The 12,641-nt window shown below is 33.4% G+C and overlaps 1 protein-coding gene across 1 annotated transcript; it reads right to left on the reverse strand.

Moving 5' to 3' along the window:
• Positions 1-7,020: 7,020 nt before the first annotated feature.
• On the reverse strand, positions 7,021-12,571 carry LOC140052017 (ragulator complex protein LAMTOR3-B-like). Its single transcript, XM_072097389.1, has 6 exons — positions 12,203-12,571; positions 11,871-11,905; positions 11,682-11,740; positions 11,438-11,571; positions 10,791-10,854; positions 7,021-7,757 (listed from the first exon to the last, which is right to left on the reverse strand). The coding sequence occupies exons 1-6, from the start codon at positions 12,212-12,214 to the stop codon at positions 7,675-7,677; spliced, it is 387 nt and encodes a 128-aa protein (XP_071953490.1). The 5' UTR covers positions 12,215-12,571; the 3' UTR covers positions 7,021-7,674.
• Between the last annotated feature and the right edge of the window lie 70 nt (positions 12,572-12,641).

Consider the following 12,641-nt stretch of genomic DNA (forward strand, 5'->3'; position numbering starts at 1 on the left):
TATTTCCACCAACAAACATATCTGAAAGGGGGTGTTTCCAAAATCGGATGAAAACGTTCATGGTCACACACTCTATCAATAAATGTATCATAAGATTAAGCGTACACATGATTATTTCTTCAGTAACTGCACTTTTTTTTTCATCAGAATCCTACTTATCTTTCAATTTGTTTTATTGCTTTTAATATCATTTCTACTGTGTTGCTTGTAATCTTTTTCTTTTACTTTTTCTTGTAATGTAGGCCTATTGCTATTGAAATTATTTTGACCAAAATGAGTGAATACATGAGAATCTACAGTCTCTTACTATTGACTACAGTATAGCTGGTCCCTCACTAAACATTGCAAAATACGTTATGTTGTTAGTTGTCTGCCTGGGTGTTTAGTATACTCTAGCGTCCTACCAAGCCAAGACTATTGCGAGAATCGGCTGATAATATTAGGAAACGACTCGGTACTTTCTCTATAATTTATCCACTAATCATAGGCAAATTCTATATTACAGTGTCACTATAGGCCTACAATTTACATTTTATATTACCAAGCTTTCAACCGATTTCTGTTAAAGCAACTCAAAGCTTAGACTTCCCCCAATTCTCAAGTGGCCTGTATTTTTTAATTTTTGTTTACCAATATTAAGCTCTGAATCGCCGTCTCTAAAACCTAGACGAATAATTGTACTCGAAGCTATACGTCACATAAACGGTAAATTGCGCAAGAGTCACGCAATCCTGCTTGCTGGAAAAAACGAAAGGAAATACAGCAAATCAACTAAGTGAAAAGTAAATTAATTGAACCCTGGGAATACTATCCTACACTGTATTACAGTACTACAAGTGTGATACGTACATTCAGCAAGTCATTCAATATTGTATATATATACGATCATTGTGAAGTTTTAAACATAATGCGATAAGAATATTGAATTCGATATAGGCCTACAGATAGAAAAAAGTACCGGTTCTCTAATTTTATTTTCCCCTAAAATATATATCTGTAAATATCATAATTATATTATATTATTAAGACTAAATTAATAACAGAACCGCATGCGTAATGACGTAATAATTAAATTGGCTCATATAAACACTCTACCAACAATGTCGAACCTCTTCAAACCAAATCTAATTAAGCACACTTATTGTATATTTTTTTAAAGTTGATATAGACTCTATGTATATTGCTCGTTCCCAATTCAAGGTGTCATAGACAAGAAACAAGAATGATATGCCCATCCGGTTAACTGTTATCCGCTCTTTTTAATGTTGATGATATAGGCCTAAAACTATCTGTGAATTTGCGTGGATTTTTCTCAAGGTATTTTCTTCGTGTCATTTCTGTGAAACGAGTATGGATGGATGACAGTTTTCAATGTGACCAGGTCCATGATGTGACATTTTATCATATTTAATTTGTTGACTGAATAAGAAACAAAAACAGCTTCAGTGAGTGAGTGGCCGAATGGTTAAGACAGTGGAACCGTAATTACGTAGCCATAACATCGGCAGGGGTTCGAGACTCACTCACTCCATGGTTCTGGTAGTAGAACGAGTCTTCTCGGATAAGGACTATAAACCGTAGGCCCAGTGTACACATCTAGTTCGTGTGCACTTTAAGGAACCTAGTACATCTTTCGAGACGAGTAGGGGGTTACCCCGGTGTATTAGTACATCACAGCCACTGATCACCAACTGGGCCCTCTGGGAGACCAGTCCTTGACTGAAGAGGTTACGTACCTAATATAAATTTATATTTCAATCAATTCAACATATCACTGATGTTCATAATTTCTCTAAGGCGATGTCTTCTACTTTTCCACCGGGGTTATTAGCAAACCACATACGCGTGCCCAAACAACAAATTATCGATTACTTAATTGAGATTCGTAAAAGATCATTAGTAACGTCTTACGATCGACTTAATAAACATAAGTAAACCAAGCGTATTTAAAAAGTAACGCTTAGCACAACAGGCACACGCGAGAGCCGAACAAAGCCGCGCGGGACGGGGATGAATGCGTGCTGATCTGAGAAGAGGCAACCCGTACTTGTCTTTGTTATCACTGTTTGTGATTATAACTGTTGCCATTCTGTTGAAAATATACAAATTTTACGAATGGACAAGTTTGCTTGGGGGCTGATGATGCGTTGTTTACATTTCGTCAACGGCAGAGGGTTCAGTTAATTGAAGCGGTGTGCGAATTAAATGTCTGAATGACCATGTCGAAAAGGTGTGGAAATGGGTTCATGCCCCCTTTGACTGGGATATCATCAGCCGTCAGTCCATCATTTGTAAATTCGTTTCTGGGTGTTAAGCTTTTGAAGAAACAGATGGATGTTGTGTTTTGTATCGACATGATTCGTGAAGGCGTTGAAAGTCCCCGTGACCAATCCTCAGATACCTCCTCATTAGAATATTTTCACTATCATTGAAAAGGCTTCAAAGATAATGTTCAACATGATTTAAATTAGGGGCTAACATACGATAGTAAATAATAAGAAATCATGTATTTGTTTAGCAGACAATTAACATTAAATTGATGTCAAAAGAAACCAAAAAATCTTACACAGGCACTATAAAACATCGGCCTATCACAACTCTCAGCTATAAGTAAACGTTCAAGCATGGATTCGGCCTAATACGCTTCAATCCATCGCTGTGTGAAATAGCTTAAGAGGGCACAACGTTTTTAACCGAGCCTTTATAGTAGTCTATTGTTTAGATTATCTTGTAAAAAAAAGAGTCTCACTACACTGTTACATTATGCTCTAGAAAACTCAATAAGACTGTCATGTCACTACATACATGTAAGGCTGACATTTAACAAGCTGATTCTAAAGTAAAATAAAGGTCTGAAACGTGACTACCCTTTTCCTTTGACAGCATCAGTCAATGTTCGAATCGGACTTATCGGATTCACTCAAATTTGTCAAATAATAGATTCGACAGGCTTTGGAGAAATTAGGCCTAATGCACGTACTAATGATGCAATAATCAAATACTACAATCAGTAACTGATTTATAAAGTACTACAGTAGGCCTATCGTCAAATATCTTCTAAGGTCATATTGATCATGGGAACGTCTGTGGAAGTCCGTATACCTTTTTTGAATATGTATTTTTATTGAATAGGCTTACTTTAAATATGCAAATATTTCCTAGCTTTAATCATAGTTCCAACCTGTCATAATTAGGTTGAAGGCATGTTTTATAGCACATTTATAAATAAGAATATAGTTTTATATGTCTTTTTGCATTTACCTTTTGTATTTACTATACCGTGTTGATGAGGCAATGTATAGGTAATATCACTTTGCTTTGAATAACTGTCAGTGCCTTTGTTTAACAATTTACATACTTCAACCGTGTTTAAGACACGGTTTTACGGCAGCGATACTTTAGTATAGTCACACAATACTTTATTTTTATAGACAATTCGTGCAAACTACTTTACCTATGTTGCCAATAATATGTCATCTACAATAACACGTCGTTTTTTGTGCATGTTACTTAAGCTATGCGTTAAAAAGGGGAAGTGTACTGAAAAATGTGAAAACTGGTTATAGAGATTACGCCTTTTAGAGCCAGCGGAAGTTCAAAAGTATACGCATCATTCTGATAGTAATCTTGTTGGGGTTGATGATGTAAAGGAAAAAACAACTCGCATGTGAATCAGAAGATGCCGGACACCACGTACCAAGTGAATGTGTATCATTTATCCAACTAAAATGAAGAAAAAGTAGGCTAATTGGCTTAAATTGTATTCTGTGTCTTTTATGTGACTTTGGGCTTGGGGTCAACCGGCTCAGCTACAGTGATTAAGTTCGCTTAGGTTGACCCTGGTTTCTCCAATTGCAGAGTTTTTTGTTATGTATATATTGAAATAGACCGAATAAATAATGAAATGAAATTATTGATCAACGATTAACGTTGTGTTTGTATTACTTTATGTTGAAGGTTTTCCACTATACGATGTTCCTTCAAATTTACAGAGCAATATCATTGCTTACACAGCAAAACAGAACATAACTTTTATTTGAAAGAGACAAGAACAGATATCAGCTAGTAAAAATTACAAAAATATGGATATTTGATATAGTTTCCATCTTGCCAAAAAATGATTTTTTGGCCTACTGCTTTATAATTAAAATTAATTGTACTTTATAAGTTGCCTGCCAAACTTCAATTTTGTAATACTTCAGAAGGTTTTTGTGGATAACATTGGTTTTATCGTAAGCCTAAATTAAAACTTTACCACACGCAAATGCTTGAATTTACCAAGGGACATAATCACTCCTTTACTCCACCAGGGTCCGAATATAGTTACACGGTTAATTGTGGTTCCCACTAGCGACGCAACAGAAGGACGTAACGCAACGCAAGTGAATTGACCAATCATAAGCGATGGCTTATTCGCTTGTGATTGCTAACTGTCTATAACTTCGCTTGTCATTGGTTAAAACGCTTGCGTTGAGTTTACGTCGTCCTTGCGTTACGTTCTAGTGGGAACCAATCTTTACACACCCACATTTAATACAGTTCAAGCTCACGAACCATTAATTACTGCTGAACAACCGCCAAATGCAATTTTTATCGAATAAAAAACAGCTCTAACCTTCACGCAATTAGTTTCCAAATGTCAAATTTACATTTTGATAGCTTACGATATTTAATTGTTTTTAAAGATTGTGTGGGTTATGAAAAAAAACTAATCATTCTATAGATAGATAGTGAAATATCAAGACAACGTCATCAATCATGTTGTAAGTGTGAGCTGTTGTGTGTAATGAGTTACTACAGTATATGAATTGTTCTCAAACTATGCGATATGATTTTAATAACATGAACAGTCGTACCATGTCTTATAAAAGCCGGAATTCACGTTTTTAATTGTTTTAAACACACGGCCAAGCCCTAGACGGGGGATACCCACATTAAGGGCACACTTTAATGATAGGAAATCTACTGTGTACAGCACTTAATATTAACCTTCATAGGAAACAAACTGTTTCAGTAAGTTAGGCCTACTTAATATAAAGTGTATGCAAGTTGTACGGTTGATTTCTGAAATTTCTGAAAATTGGTTTCTACATAATTGTTTCCCCAATATCAATTTAGTTCAATCAATGTAAGTTGTACGGTTGCTTTCTGACATCATCTTACATATCGAACTATGGTATCTACATAGATGTTTCCCCAATATCAATTTAGTTCAATCAATGTAAGTTGTACGGTTGCTTTCTGACATCATCTTTCATATCGAACTATGGTATCTATAGATGTTTCCCCAATATCAATTTAGTTCAATCAATGTAAGTTGTACGGTTGCTTTCTGACATCATCTTACATATCGAACTATGGTATCTATAGATGTTTCCCCAATATCAATTTAGTTCAATCAATGTAAGTTGTACGGTTGCTTTCTGACATCATCTTACATATCGAACTATGGTATCTACATAGATGTTTCCCCAATATCAATTTAGTTCAATCAATGTAAGTTGTACGGTTGCTTTCTGACATCATCTTACATATCGAACTATGGTATCTATAGATGTTTCCCCAATATCAATTTAGTTCAATCAATGTAAGTTGTACGGTTGCTTTCTGACATCATCTTACATATCGAACTATGGTATCTATAGAGGTTTCCCCAATATCAATTTAGTTCAATCAATGTAAGTTGTACGGTTGCTTTCTGACATCATCTTACATATCGAACTATGGTATCTATAGATGTTTCCCCAACATCAATTTAGTTCAATCAATGTAAGTTGTAAGGTTGCTTCTGTTACATATCGAACTATGGTATCTATATAACTGTTTCCCCAACATCAATTCAGTTTTTGACACGTTGTTTACTTAGATCACATAACAATTAATATTTGTTAAATGTTAGTTTACAAAGTACCTTGAGAAATCGAATATGTTTAATTGCCCTTACCCGATATCTTACTATTCACACACAAGTATTTTCAAATACTGTAAAATGTTTTTCTACTTTGTATTAACCTTTGAACTTAAATATTGTGAAATATATAAACTTATTATTAATATTATTTCGCTTTTAATAGTATTCACTGCGATATATATTATAAGGTGGCGCTATAAGCATTTCATGCAACCTGATACTATGTAAAGTACAGTTATAGAGGTTGAAATATTAAGTTCCCGAGCGTACTTAAAGCTCAGGTACAGGCATGCAATTTAAATATAATATCTGGTTAATTGTACATAAATCAAATATTTGTAATAGAAATCAAGACGAAAAAACATAAATTTCCCTTAAAATGGATATACAAATACAAAATTTGGCAAAATTCTGCTATAAAAACCAGGAAGACTTTTTCAGTAGTTAGGTAGTTTTATCTAGTGTAATAACATGTTTAGTGACTCCCTAGAAGGTGAAACAAGATGGTGGATATACGGTGGATACTTTTTCTATAGCATGAAAATAAAACTCTGAAGTTGAATAAAAATACTAGAAACGTAAAATTCAAGTTATATTACCTATATTTAGTCATCTGATAACATTTTTTACCACACCGTTTATTTATTTTTTTTTTTAAATGCCTCCCTATTTACAACATTTGTGTACAAAAGAATAGAGATTTTACTGTGATATTTGAACTATCCCCCCAATTTTCCGTTATGTAACACACAAACATGTCAATATACATTAGCAATTAAGTGATATTACACAAATTGACATAAAAACGTACTATATTCTCTATAGAAGAGAAGATCCAATGAATAAATTCAGATAAAAAAAACTAAAAAAAAAAAAACTCCAACGTTTGCGACAAATATAAGTTTCGAACCCAGAATATACAGATTTCGACCCTGACACCATACCTGCATATGAATACAACATTTTAGGCAATATACATGGCTGCAGTCGCGTGCTCAAGTTAGTGTTTACCGACCGACCGACCGACCAACCGACGGACATAGAGAGCTGTTGCACGCGACTAAAAGGTACAAACCTCAAACACAAGGATAATGAAACATACCACTGTATAGTATAATATGTAGTTTTATTCCTCTAAATTAAAGATATTTTAGAAGATTGAAATCTTTGTATTTATTTTTAATATAATTTACATGAAAAAACAGTTTCTTGGAGTTTAGTACAGTATATACTTGGATTAGGTTTACATAATCATACTGTGTATCAGCAACATAGGAATTTTCCAGCCTTTTCAACTCCATAATAATTATCATAAAGTCGGCAGAGGATGGGTTCCAGCACTGGTCTTGTTCTATGTGTTTGTGAGTTTAATCGTGGTACTGCACTTGCTCTATGAATCCATGAGTTTTGCTCTATACCTATCTATTCACATACAGTATCAATCAATTAATTTTACTGTAAATTTGTCAATAGAAATTTTGTTCTTATCCAATTGTAATAAACGTACCGTAAAATAATCAGAAAGAAAAGATAAAAAAGGAAAATGTAACATGCATTATCGGTCTTCAAATAGAATGATACATTTTCTTTATTGTAGGAATGTAATTATACAAAAAGCATAGAAAACATGCTAATAAATATTCTGTATTGTGAGTTAATTTAGATTAAACAGAATTACGAAACATGTATAATAACTCTTGTAAAAAAATTAGTACACTGTACACATAATAGTATTGTATTAACACTATCCAGTTCATTTGACCTCAACCGTTTGTTGGTACATCAATAGCAGTCTTTAACTCCTGTAAGACCTCATCAAATGATGACTCCAGAGCTAGTAACATACCTGTTGAAAAAAGGGGGCATTAAGAAATTTAAACGTAACCAAATGACTGACTGTGTTAAGCTCTGCCTACACTATCAAACTATATAAGAGAGGCCTTCAATTAACTTTAAAAAAGTCAAAATGAGGTACAGACAATCGACCTTGTTCACATTTAGTCCAGGTGTGAAATATTGTGAAGAGATGAACTGAGTAAAATGATTGATATTTCGTGAGATTTTATTGGCCAAGCGGACTTGTTATACCTCCGCCAAGGAGGTATTACAAGATCTTTACTAAAATGAATATACAGATAAATATGTGGTCAAGGACCATTCTATTAAATTTTAGGACCATTTGGGACCATGGTCCCAATTCTGGACCACTTTTTAGTATAATTTTCAGACCTGCTAGTGTTAAAAGATATGACTTCAAAACTTCATTTTTGTACAAGAGGCAAGAGTTAGAATTTGTGATTTGTAATTTTAAAACATAATTTGATTTAATGTGCACGTTTTTTAATGCGAGTAGTTTAAAAAACACATTTCTTTTCAAATTCACTCGTTTGATTTTCGCGTTGCTGTTCTATTGTTAGTCAATTGAAGCTATTGTTAATTGAAAGGCTTGTTACATAACCATTACACCAAACTCGCATACACATGCTTGTAGTGAAATTAGCCTCAATCACTAACAGCATTAAGACACACACACAAATATATATTTATATATATATATTTTTACAGTAGGCGGAGGTATGCACTCTTGGAGTGGCTTTCTAGTTACACATAGTGCAACGCATAAATAACCTCATATTAGTATAAACAGTGTATATTGACATGTTTATTCAAACTACATATTTTCATATATTTTATCATGCCCTGGTGTATAGCTAAAAGGTAGAAAAAATTGCAATTCCCATAGTCAAATTTCAGTTGATTCTTTCATGTATTTTTGTTAGTGTGTTGGGTATTCCCTTTAGAGTGTCTGCTTGCTTTTATTAGTACCAGCCGAATAATGTGGAACACTCATGTGGGACACATTGGTAAATCCTGCACAAATAAAGTACATTAACAGACATTCAATGTTACATAACATTTTTTTTTTTCAAATTTTATACTACAATAGCCATCAGGTTGTCTGGGACCAGCTTTCCAGACCGTTGGCAGATGCTGCAGTCCTAGAAAGCCTAGAAGCTTTCATTAGAAAAGTTCACATTCAATTTGATTCGCTTTAACTGTTTTTTGTCTTTATGTCTTTTATGTGTAAACTGACTTTGGGGTTGGGGCAACCGGCTCAGCTACAGTAATTAAGTTTCACTTAGGTTGACCCTGGTCTCCCCAATTTCATTTTTTGTTTTTTATGTATATACTGTACTGAAATAGACCAAATCAAAAATGAAATGAATGAAAGTGGCAGATTCTGTACACAGAATAACAAAAATAATATAACTGGGCATGTTTCTAAAAATTCTAAAATGTTAATTAATTAATTATTCACACAACAGTAATCTATTATGGCGTGTGCTGACTACATGTCATATTACCCACAATGCAGTTAAGGATTGACCTATATGTTATGTAGGAAATGTTGACAGGTTTATTTAATTATCATATGGAGTGAACATTAATATCTTTTGTTGTTGGTTTCTGCAAATTTTTGTAATTAAATTTTTCCTATAAAAACATTTATTATAGTTGTAACTTTCATAACTGTTAATTTGGTCCACAATAAGCAAGAGTATATTGTATATTGGCCTATATAAGATTAATTTTGAGGTGGAACCACACAAGTGAATACAGTCAACTCTCCCAATACCGGACACCTTTGGGCCGGCCAAATAAGTCTGGTTTTCTGGAAAGTCTGGTATTCGGAATGTGTTTTTAATGGTAAATATAAATTTGGGACCATTTGGTCCTAAAAAAAAGTCTGGTATTGGGAGAGTTTCTGGTTTTCAGAGAGTCCGGTATTGGGAGAGTTGACTGTATCTCTATAGACAACCCAGTTATATAAAAACAATGTTTTTTCCATATCCTTAATTAAACATTAAAAAAAAGTAGTTATCCATTCCATGTTCCTGAAATTGATAGACAATACAGGTTGCATGGGTCTCAAATTGACCTACCCTACATAATTCTTTCTCAATAAATTGGTATTTAGTACTGCATTCAATGGTTTACTGCCCAATTGGGCCCTGTCCAAAAAAGTCCATAAATGAGAATTTGACATGACTTATATATATAACACATTCAAAAGTACAATTTTGTTCTATAAACTTTCTTTCTACAGTATACTGCATACTGTAAATCACAAGTGATATGTTTTAAACCAATACATGGATTACACAAACCAACAGTGGAGTTGGTAGTCTACGATGCCAGCTTACCTGGATAAACCAACAATAGCCCTTTCTCCTCGAAGAGCGAGATATACCTTGAAAAGTAGAAATTTTCATTGAACACCCCTTTCCACAAATGGTATACTCCATGAACTATGCCCTCAGGTGGGAGCCTCACCACAAGCCACCATCATCATTTCTTTTCAAGGAGAAAGGGCTATTGTCGGTTTATCCAGGTAAGCTAGGCACAAAACAGACTAAGATTTTATTTCTTTTTGTTGATCCACTTGTATCATGTAGGATTCATATAATTTAGCTGTTTCAAAATTATTCTTATAAATAAGCCAAATGTAAGTTAAATAAGTCAAATGTTCCTGAACATTAAGAGGTGATGTATTGTTAAATTGAGACCTTTAGCTAAAATTGCTTCCTCTAAAGAGATTTAAAAACAGTTATTGGCAAACAACATTTTTTGTTTACCTTATTTTCTTTTATTTTTACAATTATTTTAAAATAAAAGCAATGTTATTTTACTCCGTAGCATTGTTAATATTATACTGATACGGGGCTCACAACTTAAAGTTCAATAAACTTACCGTGACATCCTTCCACCCATATATTATACACTGTATACGTATCTTTGTTTAAATGCATTTAAATGTGTGGAAAATAAACGAAACGAAACATTTAAGGAATTGTTTCCAAAAAAGAATTAAACTCACCACAATTTGCATCTAACCTTGCTATTAATGTGATTACAATGGGAAGCTTGTTGAACATTATGACCTGAAAAAGGAGCAAATCAAATCAATGCTTACATGTCAAAACAGGTGTTCTGGGCTTGTACAGTATCTCATTAAACAAAGCCAGCTGTAAGTTTTATCAAGAACAAGCAAATAAAGAATGTTATTAGAGTTAGTCATTCTATGACATGCTTAAGTTGATTTGAATCATATCTAAGTTACATCCACCGTATTTCATCAGTTGACTATATATCTATGTTGTTAACTTTGATTTAACTCTAATGTATCCGATTTATACCCATCAGGGAATTATCAAATTTTAATTTTCGCAAAGAAGCACAGTTAATGTGACAACAAAGCATGTTTAATTAAAGCTACAATGCCAGGATAATTATTCCTGCTCTACAATTTAAAAATATAGTTGGGAAATGAAATAAATAAATAAATAAGTGCATTTGTTCACTGCACAAAAGAATTTAAATCTTTTGCTGCTGTTTGTTCAGGTCTATTAATACAGTAAGTAAGTACAAAGTATTGAGTACAGTATACAGTTAAAGTAACTTTTAAAAATACACTATACCAGACATTTTGGGCCGGCCAGCCCAAGGATTTGAATTACTACTTACCTGGTGATTTTGGTATGTACTTATGATTGTTGTATTTTTGCCTAGACCTAGCTTGCTTGCTTGTCCACTAGCCAAACCAAATGTAGACAAGAAGCTTGGTCGCAGTGCCAGTTCTGGTGTACTTTCATATGCAACTAAAAGGAGAAAAAAGGTACTTGGTATAGTGAATGAGCAGTTCGGGAGTTGCATTTGGTAGCAAAAGGGTGAATTCTGATTGTCATTAACATCAAAATAAAGTTTATACCTTTAAGAACTGGAACACCATCTCCATCTGAAACAACTATGGCATCAAGGCCATCCACTCTATAAAATTTAAAGAATATTTCAATAGAATGTAAATACTTAAATAATCAGTATCATGAGTAAAGGATAAGAGTTGTTGCTACATAGAAAATAATGAGAACAAAATATGCCCTTTCGAAGTTTTACTTACGTCTCCATGAGCATATGAAAATATTTTTTAATTTCCTGTAATACAATCGAAATTAATAAATTATAAATGCTAATTTAATTATACTGTATGCACAATGTATATAAAAATATACTATAATGAGTAGGCATGTATATTGCAATAATGTTGTTCTCACACCATTATGTTTATAAAGAATGACTGATGATATTTTCTTTCATCAATACTAATAGGCCCTAGTAATAGGCCTATCTATTTACATTATAAACGTCAATATTAATTAAATTATTATTATTATTAATGATGTAATTTGTATTGTAACAAATATTTTTTTAGATAAATAAAGTATGACTTACTTGAGACATCATTCAACTTTGTTTGAATGTGTATATATAAACGATCACAATAACAAAGGCAAACGTTGAATCACACTAGGCCTAGTGGTAGATAGATTTCCAAACCAACCGAGGCCAGGGCCTGTCCCAACCCAACCAGAAGGCAAAAGTAAAGGCGAGTTAGGCCTAGCCTAGGCCTAGCTAGTAGGATTGGATTTATAAATAGGCCTAGCCTAGCTAGTAAGTTGATACCAATGTATGGCTCTTCAACGTGATATAGGCTAACTACTTTAATGTTAATTGTTTAATACAAATAAATTTTAGACACAAAGGATGAGTACTGAATGAAGAAATAACGTCTCGTGAATTTACGAAGGTACGTGTTTACGAATCTCGTGACAAATAAAAAATATAGGCTCTATCCAATCGTCAGAAAGTTAAAAGAACTGCCCATTTACGT

Source organism: Antedon mediterranea, chromosome 6 (assembly GCF_964355755.1).
Source record: "Antedon mediterranea chromosome 6, ecAntMedi1.1, whole genome shotgun sequence".
Classification (NCBI taxonomy): domain Eukaryota; kingdom Metazoa; phylum Echinodermata; class Crinoidea; order Comatulida; family Antedonidae; genus Antedon; species Antedon mediterranea.

Coding starts and splice junctions, on each gene's coding strand:
- LOC140052017 (XM_072097389.1), bottom strand. Junction 11,741..11,870: donor TTTCATATGCTCATGGAGAC/GTAAGTAAAACT, acceptor TAAATTTTATAG/AGTGGATGGCCTTGATGCCA. Junction 7,758..10,790: donor AAGGTTAGATGCAAATTGTG/GTGAGTTTAATT, acceptor TTTTTTCAACAG/GTATGTTACTAGCTCTGGAG.